General features: G+C 45.7%; 1 protein-coding gene across 1 annotated transcript in view; it reads left to right on the top strand.

The window, feature by feature from the left end:
* The first annotated feature begins 352 nt into the window (after positions 1-352).
* YY1 (YY1 transcription factor) overlaps positions 353-21172 on the top strand; it is a 51797-nt gene continuing 30977 nt past the window's right edge. Inside the window, exon 1 of the mRNA XM_030558760.1 lies at positions 353-3150. Within this exon, the coding sequence (XP_030414620.1) occupies positions 2457-3150 (694 nt within the window). The 5' untranslated portion in view covers positions 353-2456. The remainder of the gene's footprint in view (positions 3151-21172) is intronic.

Here is a 21172-nt window from a genome sequence, read left to right as displayed (position 1 = left end):
AGTTGTGTAACTTAAAGCGATCCCCCCACTAGTGTAGACCAAGCCTTAGGCCCTGATCCTGCATAGGGATCTTCTTCAGGAAGTGCTTCATTAAGACTTCATGTATGTACAAGACTCTGCACTGGCAGATCTCAATGCAGGATTGGGGCCTAAAGGCCCAATTCCACAAGTCTTCCTTGTGTGGTAGTCCTACCAAAATCAAAGAGTTGCAGATCAGGTCAAACAGAGGAGGAAGGATCAGAGGGGAAAGTTATTAGGAAATAAGGATATTTGTTGGTTGCAGTCTACATTTACTACATATTTTAATATCACATTGAAAAGCTACAGCTAATTTTTCATAGTACTTGTTTTGATATGATTTCATCTTGTTTCAGTAAGGCTCTTTGATCACTTGAACTTTATGTCTGAAGTTTTTCATATCTGCTGAACTTGGCACAAGTATACTAGGCAGCCTACACAGGTTGGTGGGGTGGTTATTATTTGTAATTAGGTGGAGTAGAATGGAGGGAGTGTCACTATTTATAAATTTGGCCTAGGGCAACAGAAAGGATTAAAAGGAAACAGCCATCATAATCATGCAGTAATTCTTACCTGTTACAAACAACAGAATATTAAACGAAATGTTTTGAAATCCATTTGCTGTCACTTTACTGGTGGACAATGAAAATCAAATCAGTTTCACTTTTGTTTAGTCAGTTTCATTTTAATGTTTTCAGTACTGGAAACTTAGTTTTAAAACAATTTTAGGGTGGAATTTCCAAATAAGTTGAGTCATTTTTATAAACTTTTATGTTTAAAAGGAACTCATGCTTACAAACTGGAAACTATGAACCAAATTTAAATTGACATTGTTTAATCTGTTTAATAGACTACAGGGTTTTCCCAACTATCCTCCTTGAGAGGATGACTTTAAATGAAGCTCAGTCATTACTGTCCTACCAGCCGAAAGTTAAAAAACAAAACACTCCAGTTTCTATCACTGTAAATTTACCTAAATAATACCAAAGATAGGAGAGTAGTCAGGTCACTGTCTACTGGTGTTACTGATTGTTGTTGCCTGGACCTGCTCTGAGCAGAAGGGCTAGACAGCAGTCAGTCTACACTAGTGCTCCCAGTCCACTTACTGATGAGTGAGACACTTCATGAAGTAGAGGGGGAATAGTCTAGCAGACAAAGCCTATCTGTTTTCCTTGAAATGGACAACAGCAAGTAAGTAGCCGTTTATTTTGCAGTTTGCCAGGGGTTCTTCACTTTTGATCCAAAACTGATTTTACACAAGTATAGGATTTCTCCTTCAGCAGCCAGCTTAACGAGAGTGACGGTAAAAGTAATTAAGGGAGCTTGTACAGTACTGTAGATTTACAATAGTTTTCCCCTCTTGTCTTTCTTGTTGCACAGATCCCAAAGCAACCACCTCCTGCTAAGGTGCACGTCTTCCGGTTAACACTTGTATGTTGTTTTGGCCAGGGCGAGTCATCCTGTTTAAAACAGCCATTCCCTGTAACATACTAAAACGGTATCGCCGCAAGTGCTTTTTCTTCACTATAAATCAGATGCAACTTCGTTAGAAAGCGTTAGAAACTCAGCATGAGGCTCGCTTTGGAGAGCGCTACTTGACCCTAGCATTAGCAATAATAAAGGGAAACATCCACAGCCGCCTGCCAGCTATGCTGAGCCAGGATTTCGGAGGCCAGGAGCGCGCGGACGGGAGGTGCGAGCTCTCGGGTTCTTTAGAACAGGCTGGAACCACAGTCGGCTCCTCCCGCCGGTGCGGCCGGGTTTCCAGGGACGCGGTGGGAGCGCCCCGCAGCAGCCCCACGGGGGCGACTCACCCCGGCTCAGCACTGGGGCTTGTTCCCCGCGGCGCTCGCAGCTCCGGCATGGCCCGTGACAGAGACCTGGGGGGAAGCGGGGTCACGAGCCCGGCAACCGTCCTCCTAGACCGTTTCCGCTCAGCAGGGGCAAAAGAAAGGACTTGGAGCGAATGACAGCTTCCTCCCTATCCACTGTCGGCGCGGGTCTTCCGCAAGAAGCAGGGATAGGCTGAGGGGCGCTACGGGGGCGTGCCCTGCGCCCCAGCGATAGGCTGTTTACGGTAAAAGGCGGGGCCTCGGGGCCAGACGCTCTCCAGTAGGCTGTCAGGTGGAAGAGGCGTGTCCCCGGTGCTAGGCGCGGTATGATAGGCTGCTTAGCGTGAGGGGGTGACTCCCGGCGGCAGCAGCCTCCAGGGGCTGAGGTCCGTCTCGGCGGTAGCGGCGGAAGTCTCGCGAGGGAGCGTAGCCGGGATTTGGCGGCTGGCTGCCTCCCTCTCGCTGGCTGCGAGGAGCTGCCTGGTGTTTGTGTGGAAGGGGGAGGAGGAGAAGGAAGGGAAGCGAGAGGAGCCCGAGCCCCGTCTCCTGCCCGCCGAGGGGAGCGGACCGGACCCCCTGCCCGCTCGTCCCCTCCCTCGCCCCGCCATGGCCTCGGGAGACACCCTGTACATCGCCACGGACGGTTCGGAGATGCCGGCCGAGATCGTGGAGCTGCACGAGATCGAGGTGGAGACCATCCCGGTGGAGACCATCGAGACGACCGTGGTGGGCGGCGAGGAGGATGAGGACGAGGAGGATGAGGATGAATGCTGCGAGGAGTGCGGCCCGCACCACCCGCCCCATCACTACCACCACCACCACCAGCCCATGATCGCGCTGCAGCCGCTCGTCTCGGACGGAGACCCCAGCGGAGCAGGCGGCGGCGCGGGTGGCGGCGGCGGGGGGCAGCTCCACCTGCACCATCACCAGGAGGTGATCCTGGTGCAGACCCGTGAGGAGGTGGTCGGGGGAGACGACTCGGACGGGCTGCGGGCCGACGACGGTTTCGAGGACCAGATCCTCATCCCGGTGCCGGCCCCCGCCGGGGAGGACGAGTATATCGAGCAGACCCTGGTCACCGTGGCCGCCGCCGGTAGCAAGAGTGGTGGGGGTGGCGGCTCGTCCTCGTCCGGAGGCCGCGTCAAGAAGGGCGGCAGCGGAAAGAAGAGCAGCAAGAAGAGTTACCTGAGCGGGGGAGGCGGCGGTGGGGCCGAAGGCGGCGGAGGCAGGAAATGGGAGCAGAAGCAGGTGCAGATCAAGACCCTGGAGGGGGAGTTCTCGGTCACCATGTGGGCCTCGGGTAAGTGCGCGCCGGGCCCCTCCCTCCCCGGGCCCTAGGCCCCGCCGGGCGCCCACCAGCTCTGCCGGGCCGGTTTTGTTTTGAAGGGAGGCCATGTTTTGATGTGTGTGATGGGCGCCGCCATGTTCATCGCCAGGGCAAGTATGGCGGCTCCCCCGAAAAGATGGCGGGGTCTGCGCTGCTGCTGCTCCTGCTCCTGCCCGGCTCCGGCGGGGGGAAGGAAAGATGGCGGCGGCCGCCAAGATGGCGGCGGGGGGGAGGGGGAGCGAGAGGGAGGCAGCGCGCCGCTGGCTCCTGGACTAGGCCGCAATGGCGTAGTTTCTGCAGCAGGGGGAGGCGGGGTGTGCGGGCGGGCACGGTGCGGGGTGAACCCAGCCGCCTCTCCTCGCCCCCCATTGGCTCCATCTCCTCCCCCCGCTTCTCTTTCTCCCCGGCTCTCTCCCCTGCCATCGGCTCTCTCTCTTCCCTACTCCTACTCCTCCGCGTCGGCTCGCCGCCTCTGCTCCCCTTGCCGCGCCGGCTCCCTCGCAGCCGCCTCCACCAGCGCCCCGTCCCGCTCTGGCTGCCGGTTCCCTCCCCTCCCCTCTGGCCGCCGCACACCCGGGGCCCCATTGGGCTGCATTTTAATGCTGAACATGGGCCGCAGCCCCGGATGACGCGTGTACTTCAGCCCGTGACCGTTACATGAGGGGGGCGGAGGAGGATAAATGGCTGCCTGAGCACCGCCTGCCTCCGCTCTCATGCTGCAAGCTGGTCGGCAGGGCAGTGGGAGCGTTCCGGGCGCTGCCTGGCGAGGGGTGGATGCCTGTACCCCATTGAGGCACATAAAACTTCTCTCGTTCCGAGTGAGCACTGTGGGCGAGCCAGCCCTGCTGTGCCTCTGCACTGAGTCAAGCTCTTTGCAAGAGAGGCTGAGTGTGGGTGGATCCTCTGCCTGACATGAGGATGGAGGCTAAGAGAGGAAAACACCTTTCTTAGATTTTGGCGGGGGGGGGGGGGTCGTCTTCTGTCTATATCTAGTGGGTGCTCAGCTACAGAAGTGTTAATGGCCTTAGAAATACCCAAGATAGGAGCCTGGATCTCTGTCAGCCACTCTGCAGGAAGGGGGTGGATCTTATGTCAGAGAAGCCTTGGTCCCTGGCAGCATGTTGGATGGGGGAGGGTTTGGCTGTGGATCCTGTCTTACGCTTGGAAATGTTTCAGCTCTGCCTTTTCCCATTTGATAATAACTGTGTCAGAAGCTTTTTCAGTTCATCTCTGTTTTAGGAGAAAATACAAAAAAAAATTCACCTGTCAAAGAAATTCTTAGAAAATAAATGTAAAATCCAGCATGATACAAGATTTTAACCTTTTATGATAGGGAGGGTGGAAGGTTGTGCCTGCAGGGTTAGGAATCGACCTGATTTTGTTTCCGGCTTTGCTAATGTCTTTTTATTTCAAATATTGTTTTCTCCCCCTTATTTTTGAAGTGTGTTGTAGATTTCTGGAAGAGATGGACAATAAATTAGGTTGCCTATCAGTGCAGAATTCTTACTGTCTTCTCTGTAAGAATCACATTAACACCTGCCCTCCAGCAAAATATATTAGTAAATCATTTATTTGCTAAAACTGTGTGTGTGTGTGTGTGTGTACACTGTTCATGAAGAGCTGGCTGTTTTAATGTGATTGTTGTATGAGTCTCGAGGAAGAGGTTGGAATTCCATCTTCCACTGATAACTACTACTCACCTTGAGTGTTGTAATAACTTTAACAAAATTTTGTACTCTGAATTTTAACTCATAGAATGCAACAGTGGTCAAGCAGGTAGAAGAGACAGTGTGAACAAAAAATACATCTTAACACATCTGCCACTGTAAGCTGTGTAGTGTAGCCAGAGCCTATATCTAGTTGCGGTCAATTGAGGGTACTGTTAAGATAGCTGAAAACAGATGATCGGGGGACAACTGAGTTAACAGGCTACAGGAGATTGTCAACATCTGTTAGCAAGTGCTGGTGTGCATTTGAATTCTGCACTTCAAAGTGCCCCAGTAGGTTGCTTGTTTAAAGCTTGTTATACATACAGATTAGTACTTGGTTTAAATGAAGTACAATAGATATAACGAATGAGTCTGATACCCTAATGTAAAACTGGTTTAAATGAGAGAAACTCCATTGATTTCAGTGGACTCTGTTCCTTATGCTAATAAGGAGAATCTGTCCCTGTTTGTAACAGTTCATCAGAAATTTTGAATTATACTGGCATAACTAACCACTTCACGTATTTAGACTGTAATCTAATGGTGTTCGGTGCTTATTTTTAATTATAGTAATAGTCTTTTGCTAGAAATGAGGGCTACTTTCTTTATTAGGGCTGGTCTACACTAGGAATTTACTGGCATAGCTGCATGTATGACTATTGGATATGAAAAATTCACACCCCGGGAGACATAGCAGTGCTGGACAATGGAAGAATTCTTCTGTACACCTAGCTTCTGCCTCTTAGGGAGGTGTATTACACAGATGGGAGAGCCCCTCCTGTCAATGTAGACGTTACCCACGCTGAAGTACTACAATAATGCATTTGTGTACAGTGTAGTTGGCTGTAGCAACGTCGTTACTGTTGTGAGGGCCATCGAGACTATTCAGTAGGCTAGTCCATTCCTTGTGTGACCTATAGTCCTGAGACTTAATTGTTAAGTCTGTTTTCAGAAGTTCCAGATTATAAACCAAATGGATACCAGAATAACTCCGCAAGAAGCATACCCAAAAACTCCATCTCCCTTAACAGGGTAGAAGCGTGTTAGTAGTATACTGTTATCATAAAAGATAATGAAATAGGACATTTGACACTGCATACTTCAACTAAACAAGGTTTAAATTAGTGGCTTTTAAATGTTTTGCACCATTGCACAGTTTTAACTTAAATTGGGTCAGACTGTGAAACAGGTCCGTAATTACCTGGTAAGCTTCATGTGTGACATAGAAATTTAGTAAAAAACTCATCAGAGAGAAAAATAAACAAGTGGTTTGTCAAGATAAGGATTCTGTGTGGCTTGCATCTGGGGGTTTCAAAGAGGAACAAGGACACTGCCTTCAAACACTGTCAAGCAGTGGTCTCCAGCCTTTTTACGCACAAGATCACTTTTTGAATTTAAGTGCAACCCAAGATCTACCCTGCCCCTTCCCCAAGGTCCCGCCACACTCAAACACCCCTCCTCCCCATCAGTTGCTCTCCACCACTCACTTTCACTGGGTTTGGGTTTGGGAGGGGGCGTGGACTCTGGCCAAGGGATTCAGAGTGTGGGAGGGGGATCTGGGCTGAGCCTGGGAAAGGGAGTTGGGATGCAAGATCCGTGAGGGAGTTTTGGTGCAGGAGGAGGCTCCGGGCTGGGGCAGAGTGGTGGGGTGTGGGATCCAGAAAGGGGGTCAGGGCTGGGTTTGGGGTACAGGTTCTGGGAGGGAATTTGGGTGCGGGAGGAGGCTCTGGGCTGGGGCAGTGTGTTGGCGTGCAGGTGGGGATATAAGGTGCTGGCTTTGGGAGGGGGCCCAGCTGGGGCAGAGGTTTGGGGTGCAGGAGATGGTATGGGGGGTTGGCTCCAGGAGGGGGTTGGGGTGCGGGCTCCTTCCAGGGGAAACTTACCTCAGATGGCTCCCAGTTGCAGCACAGTGGGGCTAAGGCAGGCTCCTGACCCCATGACGCTCCCAGAAGCGGCCCATGTGCCCCAGGAGCAGTGCATATGGCTCCTTGTGCTGCCTCTCTCTTCAGGCACTGCCCCCTCAGCTCCCATTGGCTGCAGTTCCCTGTTCCCGGCCAATGGGAGCTGCGGGGGCAGTGCTTGCGGGCAGGAGCAGTGTGCAGAGACCCCAGGGTATCATAGTTCCACTACAACACCCTCGGGCTGCAGGGGCATGTTGACTGCCTCTGGAAGCAGCGTGGGGGCAGGGCAGGCAGGGAGCCTGCCTTAGTGACAGCCCTACTATACTGCTGGACTTTTAGCGGCTAGAGATTGTGATCAACTGGGAGAGTTTCCAGGATCAACCGGTCGGTCACAATCGACTGGTTGGTGACCACTGCTGTTGAGCAATATAAATGAACAGCACGTGCCATTTTCCTGTTAAAGTGCTGTTAAAGTGATTGATAAACCAGTGTTGTTAAATTAGGGCTCAAATCTTTCCTTCAAATGAGCATTGCCTTACTTCTTCTAAAATCATGCATGTATAGTAATCTATTAGATGTGAGCCTGTGTACCTAGGAAGTTGAGTATTTAGTTTTGTTGTATGGTTAAGTTAGTTGCAGCACTATTGGTAACCATTTAGGCTTTCCATAAAAGTGCTCTGATGTCTCCTTTTGTATTCTGCTGTGTCAGAACTTGACAAACACAAGGTTGGTTTTAAATAAAATGTTAGTTTGAAAACAGTAATGCTTTATGGCAGTTCTTGAAGCTAACTTCAGCTTTGCATCTGGGACTTACTTCCTTTCATATGTGTGGAAGGACAATGGACAATGATCTCTGATCTGTTAAATATTTCTTGAAATATTTGAAAACTACTATAAACTCTTCAAGCGTATTCCTACGCTGAGTAGCCTCTCTGCACTGTCCATAGTTTCTCCAACGTACCCGTTTGGTGCCATTCATGATCAGAGAAAATCGTGTGTGGTGAATGGTACTGTTTGTTTTAGAGAGGAAAAGGCCCTGATTCTCTTACAAACCGGGAAAATTCTGCGATTTTTTTTGTGGCACAAGAATGCACACTTTTTTTTATAACTAGATCTGTTGCTTTTTGTTATACCTGTTTTCTGTTGCTGGCTTCAGACCCCACTATATTATTTAAAATATATACTGTAGTAGCACCCAGAGGCTGCAGTCTGGACGGAGCCTGGTTATGGTAGGAGCTATGCAAACATTTTTTTTTGTTTTTTTTTCCTTTCTATAATGAGTCAAGTTGCCTCTCTCTTCCCCCTCTGTGTTTCTTGATGTTTCCCTGACACCTTACAACTTTTGTTTTCTGGCAATGTGTATTCTGTTTTCTCTTCACTCTAGTCCTATTCCCGTCTCATTCCAAAACTTAACCACTATCATACTGTTTATCTGATCAGTCTCCTTCCATCAACCACCCATTCACTCAGTCAACTACAGGGCTTGGGAATTTTTTTCAGATGCCTTATAGCCAGAGGTTTAAACCTATGAGCCAAAGACTGATAAAGATGGTGACCAGGGGCCCTGTCTCACCAAGCTATTGCATCTGGAGTCCTCCCTCCACTGGGTGGAAAGGAGAGGATGTCAGGATTTCTACTGCAGGGTGCTGTTTCTGGGCTGTGGTTGATCGCAGTCTTTCATGCTAGCATCTGGCTAAAAGGTGCCTGATAAATTTGAAGTGCTAGCAAGGAGAAGGAATAACTAGATGCTTCCTGGTTATAGGGAGAATGAGTTGGGGAAATGAGATTCTACACCTACCTCCTCCCCAGCATCATAGCTACCTCTGCCCTCCACTCTCCCAGCTTCGATTTGAGTCCTTATCTTCAATGAATAGGGCCAGTGCTGGGTTCTGGATAGTAGCAGTAAAAACTTACAAAACCCCAGTCAGATTGCACTCTTACTGAAGCTTGTCAAAGCTCTGAGCAGCACTGGAGCTCTTTGCAGACTGGGGAAGACAGTACTGAAATTGTGGCTCCAGAAATAGTTGTTGTTTTAAACACTAAGCTTAGAACACTAGGGCCTGGTATACACACATTGCATGGATTCAACTAAATTAGCCTCTAAATTGTAACTTACTTCTGTGAGGCCTCTTAAAACAGGATTGAGCAGCTAAAATTGATTATCTTAATTTGGTAATACCACCAAAGAGTTGCATTGATTCAGTTACATTTTGCAATTTCCGTGAGTAGACCAGTCCTAAGCCATCCCATTCAGCTGTTGAACATTGTGTTCAAAAACACACTTTCAAGTGTCATATGCTCAGACAGGAGTTGACATAAAGATTACTCCTGGGGGAATTCTGTGCCTGTGCAGAATTCATGTCCGTCTGCCCCCCCCCCCCCGATTTTTTTCCCCCATCCTCTGCAGCATATAGATTCTACTGGAGAGGTGCTGCAGTTACACTTTTCGCCCACCAGGGGCTGCTGTGGTGCCAGAAGAGATGACTGCCACTGGGTGGAGCGGAACAGGGAAAAACAGAATTCCTCACAGCGGGAACAGAGCAGGGCACGTGAGTCTGCTGGGGAGGGGGTGTCACATACTGGGATTCAGAAGGGCTAGTGGGGGGACAGACTGGAGTGTGGGCTCAGGAGCTAGTGGGGGTGACAGCATTGAACCAGGAGTTGAATGGGAGGGGGCTGCAGAAGCACGTGGGGATGGGAGATGGGAGGTTGCAGGGACACATGGGGATGAGGCAAATTATCTGCCTGACTGAATGAGAGAGGCTAGGGGTTAGCCAGGATCTGCATGGGTGAGGCTCCCCAACTCCCTACCAGTCCTCCACCACCGACAAAAAAAACAAACAAAACCCACCCAAACCCTGTTCCATACTTCTCCCACCCACACCCAACAACCCTCCAGGTTCATTCCCAGGCTCCTTCCCTCTCCCTCAGCCTCTCCCTCTGCCCCTGACTCCCCCAAGCCTTTGCTTCTGAGGGAAGTAGGAAATATGTTCCTGTTCTGTAGTTTAATATAGAACTTTGAGTAATTTATTTAATGTGCCTCGTTAGGAATCTGTTTGTCAAAAAAAAACCATTTCTTGATTGTTTTTTGGTGGGGAGGTGACCTGTATTGTTACATATCAAGTATCAGAGGGGTAGCCATGTTATTCTGGATCTGGAAAAGCAGCAAAGAGTCCTGTGGCACCTTATAGACTTAACAGACTGACAAAGTGGGTATTCACCCATGAAAGCTCATGTTCCAATATGTCTCTTAGTCTATAAGGTGCTACAGGACTTCTTCCTGCTTGTATTGTTACAGACGTACTTGCTGACAGGCATTTTGAAATAAATTATCAAACTGATTGAAACTGGCGTGGTTATACACCTCAACCTTGATATAACACTGTCTTCAGGAGCCAAAAAGTCTTACTCCCTTATAAGTGAAACTGCGTTATATTGAACTTGCTTTGAGCCACTGGAGTGTGCAGCCCACCCCTGCTGCCCCCCACCCCCCCGGAGTGCTGCTTTACCACGTTATGTCGGAATTCATGTTATATTGGGTCGCATTATATCAAGGTAGAGGTGTATTGTGTGATTTTTTTGACAAATAGAATATGCAGAATTTTTAATTGTTTGTCACAGAATATCCGTGGGAGTACAAGATGTAGTAGTCTGAGAGGGCCAAAATACATGAACTATAAAAATTGTAGTATTCTTGGTAATTTTATGGTTCCATTTCAGTGGGCTTCCTGAGTTTTATTTTGAGACTTTATGCTGAAGTTAGAGGGTGGGTCATTTAAAGTTCAGTTTAAGATTATGTTCAGCCTCACATCACAGCATCTAGGAGGTTTTGACTCCTGACTCTTTCTTCTGGGTTGTTTTTCCCTCTCCAGCATCTAGTGCTGTCTGTCATTAGGAGTACAGGAGTTGCCATACTCACCAGACATCTAATTCAGGAAGGTGCCTGATTCATAGTTTAGGAAGGTGCAAAAATCTCCAGGTAATGGACAACTATGGAATAAGATGCTTATTGGAGAACTTATTCCCAGTTGAGGCAAGTAGTGATTGGCCTATACCCTAAAGCAGAGGACAATAACCTTTTTTAATCCTGATTCATAAAACAGTGGATGTTTTTGGGATCTTTAAGTATTAATCTGCTGTTGAATTTGTGACCCTTTCACATGCTAACTGTACACTGTAAATATTTTCTTTCCTTTGTTTTAAATGTAATGTCTTTCAGTTGTGAGGATAAATCTCACACTTGTAACATTAATTATTTTAAATACCTATCAAGTTGCTTCTCACTTGGTTGTTTCTAAACTAGAGTCCTAGTCTTTCAGTTTGTAGTCAACTTGTTCTAGTTATTTTAATCATCTATTTAAAACTAACTATAATGCATAATTAACATATAGGAGAAAGGGTGTTTTTTTGTTAAAGGTCCAGTTAAAGACTTGCACCTTACAATTAAAATGAGAGCACACACCCCATAAGTCCTCCAGCAAAACTAAATATCAGATTTATCTCTCCTCTTAGAAAGATCAAGAACGTGAACTTTTCAGAACTCCTGCGTACATCATTAAGAATCAGATACAAATCTATCTTAAAAAATCCTTTATAGATGGTTCCTTTTCATATTTATACCTTCGAGATTGCAGCATCCTGCACAATGCTGAAAGGTTAGGGTCCCATAGGCTGAATATGTTGTGAGGAGTAGCTTTTTTTATGCTCAGGAAGAGGTTAAGCAACCCTGTGAAATACAGAAAAAATGTTTGTTTTTGTTGCCATTTTCCATTGAAAATTGGAATTCTTTCTTAAGCCTCAAGTAGCTTTAAAAAGCTTTGTGCCATCTCTGTGCGTGAGGTAGCAGTTACTAAAATTGGGTTGTAATGGAGATGGGGAGCTAAGGCATGAGTTGATTAGAATGACTTAAGTTAAAGTTGGTATTTTTTCAACTGCCACAGTTGGAAATGAGTCCATCACTGTATAGGTGGGCACCCGTCTTTCCAGCGGTGGCTAGCATTCATTTCTAGCTCTGGCAGACAGAGAGAAAGTGCCTTCAATCTGGTGTGGATTGTTTAGACAAGTGTAGTACTCTTTTGGTACCAATCCAGGACTTAGACCAGTGTGAGATTTCCTATACTAAGGTCTAATTTTCAATTTCTCATTAATAGATGGTGCGTATGTGAATGGGGGGAAGAACACATCTTCAGCATTTGCTTAGTAGCTGAAGTTGTGTTCTGCTTTGCTTAATGCTACTTTATTGGCTTAGTTTTTTAAAATAAAATCTTGGTGCTTTTGCTCTGTTACAAGGGGTATGTGAGAGCATAGACGTGCATGCAAACACTACTTTTGGTGCCTTACGTACATGTTCTACTCTTTATTGCCACTCTCCCTCCATTTTTTGACCTCCTGTTTTTTATTTTTTTTTTATTTTTTTTTTTTTTGACCAGGTGCCCTTCAAGATCAGCCCCAGGTGGAGTGTAACAAAATACTATCTGGAGGTGACAAATGTTTGAACTGTTGTTGCTTGGCTAGGGAGGAGCAGACTGGTCACCTCAAACCGGTGAGGTTTCTGGCTACTGCTGCAACGTGTGTATCTTGGAATAATTATAAGTGGTGTAAGAACTTCTGTGCAAGGTGGACTGCATACTACCTTGATCACTAATAGGTAGTCCACCTTAATGGAGGATGAAGTCACAGTACCACCAGTTCCCAGATCCTTACACTGTAGCTTTCTTCTCCCTTGCACTGGATGTTTGTTGACATGGAGAGGTAAACTAAGTGGCATTGTCATGTTTCATGGTGGCCTCACATAAATGTTTAAATCAAACCATGACAAGGTAAATATGTGCAGCACTTGATCAATTCATGCATCTCTAGTGATCTGCTAAATCAGGTTGGATGACCTGGGCAGAGAAGTACCCTGTTCACAATATGTGCAATGAACATTAAACAACCAAACAGTCAATTAGGTAAACAGTAGATGAGGCAGAATGGAACTTGTAACAAGAAGTTTGGCACATAAGTAGAGAATTTAGTAAGCTAGCAACAATTCTTTTTTTCCAAACATAATAACTAAGAAGCCGTTTTGCCAGAAGAGATCAGTGAGCAGAGGCCACAGATGTGCTGTACCAGTCCTGCCACAGAAATCTGTTTCTATGCCTTTTAACCATTCTTGCCATTGTCCAGGACAGTGCTGAAAGTCAGCATGTTGCAGGAGATTGATTCTGATGGCAAGGCTTGAAGAGAACATTACTATTAGCAGAGGGTCCTGTGTATTCCCCAGCCATTGAATTCATTCTTTATCACGGAATTTTATTCCAGTATTTTAACTTTTTTAAAACAAACATTCTAACCTTGTGATTATGTAGATAATATTGAAAAGGTAAATTGAGCATAAGGTGATGGAATGTTGTCTTCCTGAGTTTACAGAAGGCCTGAAACGCTCAATCAGGAGATTCAAAGACTGCAAAATTTGTGGCATCTTGGGGATTGGTGGGGGAGGGAGGGATGCAAGAATTTGGCTTTTTTGCTGCAGAATTTGGCATTTAATGAACCAAGCAACCAGCGACTTTCTGTCCTGTCCTTTTAGGAGTTTCCTGCAGCTCCCTTACATTCTCCAGTTTTCCTAGAAGTGGGATTTATTTGAATTACAGTATATTCTCCCTGCTCTGTAATTGATGGAGCCAGATAACGAGGCTCTGGAAAAAACAGGTCATGGAAATGAAGGGTATCTAATGGAGAGCTAGACAAAAATACTGTCTGCAGAAGTTAAGGGTTCTTTTCATGGCACTTGGGAGTGTTTGCTGTAGAATTTTGTCCTATTGCGCCACAGAGCACAGAAGACCCTAATAATCGAACCTAATAAACATAACCATTTCTACTATTCCTTCCGAACTGGCTGGCTGCCACTTGAGAAGATATTTGGACAATGTAATCTCTACCCTTTCACTTTCCAGATAAAATGCAACAACAGAATCCTTGTAATGTCACTGTAATTTAATGTCTGGCATACACAGTGGAGTTGCACCAAAATCAGTAAAATACTTTGCATGATAGGGGGTGTCTTCGCAACACAGTTAGAATCATAGACTATCTGGGCTGGAAGGGACCTCAGGAGGTCATCTAGTCCAACCCGCTACTCAAAGCAGGACCAGTTCCCCACTAAATCATCCCAGCCAGGGCTTTGTCAAGCCTGCCCTTAAAAACCTCTTAAGGAAGGAGATTCCACCACCTCCCTAGGTAACCCATTCCAGTGCTTCACCATCCTCCTAGAGAGAGTTTTTCCTAATATCCAACCTAAACCTCCCCCACTGCAACTTGAGACCATTACTCCTTGTTCTGTCGTCTGGTACTACTGAGAACAGTCTAGATCCATCCTCTTTGGAACCTCCTTTCTGGTAGTTGAAAGCAGCTATCAAATCCCCCCTGATTCTTCTCTTCTGGAGACTAAACAATCCCAGTTCCATCAGCCTCTCCTCATAAGTCATGTGCTCTAGCCCCCTAATCATTTTTGTTGTCCTCTGCTAGACTATTTCCAATTTTTCCACATTCCTCTTGTAGTGTGGGGCCCAAAACTGGACACAGTACTCCAGATACGGCCTCACTAATGTCGAATAGAGGGGAATGATCACATCCCTCGATCTGCTGGCAATGCCCCTACTTATACAGCCCAAAATGCCATTAGCCTTTTTGGCAACAAGGGCACACTGTTGACTCATATCCAGCTTCTCGTCCACTGTAACCCCTAGGTCCTTTTCTGCAGAACTGCTTCTTAGCCCTTTGGTCCCTAGTCTGTAGCAGTGAATGGATTCTTCCGTCCTAAGTGCAGGACTCTGCACTTGTCCTTGTTGAACCTTATCAGGTTTCTTTTGGCCCAATTGTCTAATTTGTCTAGGTCCCTCTGTACCATGTCCCTACCCTCCAGCGTATCTATCACTCCTCCCAGTTTAGTGTCATCTGCAAACTTGCTGAGAGTGCAGTCCTCGCCGTCCTCCAGATCATTAATGAAGATATTGAACAAAACCAGCCCCAGGACTGACCCTTGGGGTACTCTGCTTGAAACCGGCTGCCAATTAGACATGGAGCCATTGATCACTACCTATTGAGCCTGACGATTTAGCCAGCTTTCTATCCACATTATAGTCCATTCATCCAGCCCATACTTCTTTAACTTGCCGGCAAGAATACTGTGGGAGACTGTATCAAAAGCTTTGCTAAAGTCAAGGAATAAACACATCCACTGTTTTCCCCTCATCCACAGAGCCAGTTATGTCCTCATAGAAGGCAATTAGGTTAGTGAGGTATGACTTGCCCTTGGTGAATCCATGCTGACTGTTCCTGATCACTTTCTCTCCAGATGCTTCAGAATTGATTCCTTGAGGACCTGCTCCATGATTTTTTTCCAGGGATTGAGTTGAGGCTGACTGGACTGAAGTTCCCCAGATCCTCCTCCTTCCCTTTTTTAAGATGGGAACTACATTAGCCTTTTTCCAGTCATCTGGGACCTCCCCCAATTGCCATGAGTTTTCAAAGATAATGGCCAATGGCTCGGCGCAAACATCCATCAATTCCTTTAGTGCCCTCGGATGCAGCGCATCCAGCCCCATGGACTTGTGCTCATCCAGTTTTTCTAAATAGTCCCGAACCACTTCTTTCTCCACAGAGGGCTGGTCACCTCCCCACACTGTGCTGCCCAGTGCAGCAGTCTGGGAGCTGACCTTGTTTGTGAAGACTGAGGCAAAGAAAGCATTGAGTACATTAGCTTTTTCCACATCCTCTGTCACTAGGTTGCCTCCCTCATTCAGTGACTTTCTTCTTGTTGCTAACATAGCTGAAGAAACCCTTCTTGTTACTCTTAATATCTCTTGCTAGCTGCAACTCAGAGTGTGATTTGGCCTTCCTGATTTCCGTCCTGCATGCCTGAGCAATATTTTTATACTCCTCCCTGGTCATTTGTCCCATCTTCCGCTTCTTGTAAGCTTCTTTTGTGTTTAAGATCAGCAAGGATTTCACTGTTAAGCCAAGCTGGTCTCCTGCTGTATTTACTATTTCTTTCTACACATCAGGATGGTTTTTTTTTCCTGCAACCTCAATAAGGATTCTTTAAAATACAGTTAGCTATCCTGGACTCCTTTCCCCCTCATGTTGTTCTCCCAGGGGATCCTGCCCATCAGTTCCCTGAGGGAGTCAAAGTCTGCTTTTCTGAAGTCCAGGGTCCATATTCTGTCCATATTCAAGTTAGCTCGAGCATAACTTGAGTTACTGTTGTGAACACCTTTCCTTCATGCTAGTGTCACTAGGAGTTTGTCGGTGCCCAGCTTAAAATATGTATCACATATATCCGTCGTATTGGAAATGTCCAGTAGGAAGAACTTCCACCTCAGGTATGGAGCTTTATCCAAACATCCTCTCTAATGTGTCCTCCGCAGAGACTCGGAATTCCCTTTTGGATTGTCTGCATCATGCTAAATGTCCTCTTGCAATGTCTCTTTTGAGTCTCTTAAAAGGCAGTATCTCTGTATGCCCTCTGTCATTTTTTTGTTCGTTTGTTTTTTGTGTTTTTGTTAGCAGTCATGTCAGCCAGATGAGTATTGGAACTAGACACTCTCTCCTTAAAGTGCTGGTAGTGCATTTTTCATGCTGATAAAGTGGTTCTTGGGGGCAAACCTGGCATTCATCCATGAAGTCAGTTCTAGAGTCCATAAATCACAGGAGATAGCACACGCTAGTCCTGTCCCATGTTATCGCTGAAAAGCTGTGGCACACCTGGCATATGGACACTGTGCTAAAGATATGTTTAGTCAAATCCAAAATCTTGAGAAAATCAAGATAATCAGGGCTCTCACATGGCTGTAAGGGACAGAAGTCTTGAAGCCTGAAATATCTAGGTGCATCAGCTAGTGCATGAGATACAAGGCATAGATTGTCTTCACCCATGCAAATTACTGTAGAGTTAGTTGCTGATCAGCATATGGATTAGCCTAGCCTGGGTATGAGGCTCATTTAGTGCTTTACTCACCTTTGTGGTACTAGGATTTCTGGGGACATATCCCATGGTTCTTTAAGCAGCTCAATTTACTGCAGCAATATGCATCTTTCCCAGTGAATTGTGGGAGATCTTGTCTGTCTTTCTGGACATGGTCAGCAGGGTGGATAGTGGGAAGGTTCCTTCTGGCCCTATATATATCTGATTCTGTGAAGACAGTGGGGGGACTATCAGCACTAAGGTAGTTTAGCCTGCATTCCTACTACAAGTGTTGGCTTACCAGTCAGACTGAAAGCCTGACTTGGGCTTTTGCCTACAGCCCTACATGAACCAGCTAGCAAAGGTTGAAAGAGGTTGCGTGTGCGCGTGCGGAAAGGATTGTGGTTAGAGCCAATCCCAGAGTAAGAACCATGGCTTACAGAGAAATACCCTAACATCAGTAACTGGCTCTTTGGAAATGTATGCTTCCTAAGAAGATATCTCCCAAACAGCTACCTGGTGGTCTTGTTCATTCACTTATAAAGTACTTTGTAATAGAGGTGCAAGCCTGATCTGTTACTGTCTTTGGGAGGATATTAAATGCTGTAGTGTCGCAGGAGCTGCTTTATGCATAGTTGTTTTTATTTGGTTTTGTTAAATTGGAAAATTTTCTCACTCTTGGGTACATGCTGATGAAATTCCATTGTAAAAACTATAGAAACTACTGTGCTGAAACATTTACTAGCTACCTGCCAGAAGGAAAATTTTGGGCAAGATCCACAGATAGTGTTGGTTTTGTTTGTTTGTTTGTTTTTTGTTAGCCTTGTAGCTAAAAGAAGGGATCACTGTTTGCTAGGTACCAAAACAAAGTTTTCATCCTTTGTGGTAGGAACTCTCATAGTACTAGTGTTTTACTCAGTAATTTACTCATGTAGACCATGGTTTTCAGCATATTTGTGGAATGATCTTGGTTGGCAGACTCTTCAGAAGGAGAGGCATATCATTGAGGTAGTCTCTGACGGTTCTGAATTCTTACAGCTTTGGGGGAAGTGAGCATTATAGAATCTGTGGCTCTTGCTACTAGGAGAAAGGATACTGTTTAGGAATATATGCATACAATTTTCTTATTGACTAGTTCATCTGATGTGAGGCTGAAAATGCAAACTAACCTTTGTCTCTTGTAAATATCACCAAACTCAGAGTGGAAGTTTGGAGAAGGTATAGAATTAGCTAAACAAGAGAGGCTATCAAAACTCATTGTGCTCCAAGGATTCAGGAGGTATAAAACTTAATTCAGAAATACAGAACTATAAACTTCCTGGAAGTTTAATGTTTCTTGCTGTCATAAATGTCAATTAATGCTATTCACAAACCACTAACCATTTGGAAGAACATATTGTTAAACTTGCGGCTTCTGCATTTATAATACCTTCCTAAATTAGAGTGGTGTCTTCTCTTGTAGGTGCTGGAAAACAGATATATTAAACATTTTGTACTTTCACTTTTAGTTAAATGTATATAGTATTTTCAGCAGTTATTAGAGAGAAAGATGGAGAATCTGTAATATGAGGACTAGGAAGACTTTCTAGGTATTTTGTTCAATATGTATGTTAGAGCTTTCTCTTTAACACACATTTTCATTTTGTTAGAAAAGTGTTTCATTTTTACCGTGAAACATTTAAGTGAACGGTATTTGAGCTGGTAGATCAGATTAAACTTCAAACTAGCAGTAACAATTCTAGGAATAGATTGGTGTAGCATAGTATAAAAGCAGGCATTACAAATTGGTGAGAGTTGTCATTCTGGTATTTTTCAACACATAGATAAAAGAAAAGAGAGAAACTTCCTACAATGGAGGTCGTTCGGTAGTCTTTTTTCTTCTATACGTTACTGAACAATGATGGTTTGTTACTTTCTGCATTTTATTGTGCTTCTGTAATATGAATAACTAGCACATACTAACCCAGGCTAGTTCTTTTTTTCCTTTTTCTTCTTGTTCACTGTTGTTCTCCTTCTCCACTCCTGCCATCTAGTACATTTTTCTTTCGACTTCCTTTGCCTTGCCTTTTCTTAAAATGGGGGAGCTGTATCTGCCCTCTCTTATACTGAGTCTTCGCTCTTCACTGTTGTGTTATAAAGTGGGAGTTGATATCTTTCTGGTGTGGCTCTGGGGCTCACTCATGGGACAAAAGTGGTTTGACAGAGCTACCCTAAACAAGCAAGGCAGTGGAAGTAGGATTATACTGGCAAGGAGGTTATTTCTAACACTATATGTACGGGGCAGGTCTACACTACAGCAGGGATTGGTGCTCTGAGATCAATCCACTGTCCGTCCCTAATGCGGGTTTGGTGAACTTTTTAATTGAGAGAGGGAAATTTAAAACCAGACAAATTGAAACTTCAAAACACCACGTGGCCGTTTATTAACAGGAAGAAAATTGCAACTTGGGCTGGGGAGGAGCACTTCTACCAACTAACAGTACTATTAGAACAAGAAATATTTACACAACTTGAAGCAATCTATTTACATTCATTAACAAGGAACCAAATAATTCAAAATGATCTGCTCTTTAAAAATCAAGGTAAATACACCAAATTAAACCAACTGTGCGTACATTAAAATATTATAAAATAAACCAACAATAGCTATTAACACAACAATTCAGCTTTCATATGCTATATACACAAACTTTATACCGAATAAGAACAATATACAGTTCTGCAGAAAAAACTAAGCAAAGCACAGAGTATTCACAGAAAAATTAGAAAGCAAGTACCCTATTCCAAGTGCAGCTGACCAGCAATACAGACACCAGAAGCATACCGAATCCATAATTCGTAGAAGATAACTTTGAAAAATAAACGTCACGTCCCAAGCCGGCTATATCTGGAAGGAGACCCCTGTCTGAAGGGTTGATCAGGTCCTTTAGTCAGTATGTGGGTACTCCTGCAGATTCCGGCACGAGGCATGGTTTTATTCAAAGGCTCTTTTACACTTGTCAAAATCTGATTGGTCCCTAGCTCCTTCACCTTCCAGGCTCCGAGCTGGCGCCCTCTACGTAGATAGAATCTGCACACAGTACACTAGAAGCTACTAGAAGCTGCACCCAGCACACTAGCATGGTTTTGCACACAACCCTAATCTGAACGTTTGAACTGAACTACGATTGGTCAGATTGGGTCCCTTTGCTCACGGTACGCTGGTGTTATGCACACAGCACTAACCTGACCCCTAGGTGACCAGGCAAAAAGAGCAGGAAACTGCACACGGCGCTCTAATGTTGTACACCGCACCTTAAGATTACACACAGCACCACAGTGTTGCACACGGTACCAATGTGACCTTTTAGATGACTGACAATTGGCCATACAGACATCATGTTAGAATAGAGGCCTTAGGGCTGCGACATCCACCAGCGGTCGATTTAGAGGGTCTAGTAAAGACTTGCCAAATAGACTGCAGGTTGCTCTCCAGTCGACTCTTGTACTCTACCCCCAACAAGAAGAGTAAGGTAAGTCGATGAGATTTTCTCCCATCGAGCCCTTGCCCCCTGAGTTGTAGACCCCCGCGGTAACTCAGCCTAAGGTATATAGACTCCAGCTACGTTATTCATGTGGCTGGAGTTGCGTAGCATAGGTCGACTTAACACAGTAGTGTAGACATAGCCACTGTGAGCTGTGCTAGAGGTACTATGAACAGAGTAAAGCTACCCCACACCTGCTAACATCATACCTGATGTTTCATTACTCTGATCCTCGCTGTATTTTGGGAAGGCTCCTTGTGGATGGGAGAAGAAGAGATGGCAGGGAAACACTCTGAGGGCTGGTCCAGACTGGGGGGGGGAATCGATTTTAGATACGCAACTTCAGCTACGTGAATAACGTAGCTGAAGTCGAATATCTAAGATCGGATTACTCACCCGTCCAGGCGGCACGGGATCGATGTTCGCGGCTCTCTGTGTCGATTCCGGAACTTCGTTGGGGTTGATGGAGTTCCGGAATCGATATAAGCGCGCTCGGGGATCGATATATTGCGTCAAGATTAGACGCGATATATCGATCCACAAGCAATCGATTTTAACCCGCCGATACGGTGGGTAGTCTGGACCTGGCCTGAGATCAGTACTTTCCCTAAGGCCCTCTCCACACTGAAGAGAGCTATTAGCTAGCTCCCCCTGCTGGATATGGGGCTTTAAAACATCAGTAAAGAGAAACTAGTATCTCTACCACTTCAGCAGGCTTGGGGGTGAGTGTTGAGCAGCATCACCAGCGACTCCTCCCTGCTCCCAGGCCTGGTGGGAACAGGGAATCCAAAGGACGACCTGCAGAGTTGGTAGAGAGGAATACTCCCTAATCAGCTTTCTGATCAAAGGCCGGAATGATCCCTTCCTTTGTTTACACAGTGGGATAGGGAAGTGGGAGCACAGTCTGATGTCCGT

This window comes from Gopherus evgoodei, chromosome 4 (genome assembly GCF_007399415.2).
Source record: "Gopherus evgoodei ecotype Sinaloan lineage chromosome 4, rGopEvg1_v1.p, whole genome shotgun sequence".
In the NCBI taxonomy this organism is placed as follows: Eukaryota; Metazoa; Chordata; order Testudines; family Testudinidae; genus Gopherus; species Gopherus evgoodei.
The sequence above is the reverse complement of the archived record's forward strand: the minus strand, read 5'-3'. Positions and strand labels throughout refer to the sequence as shown.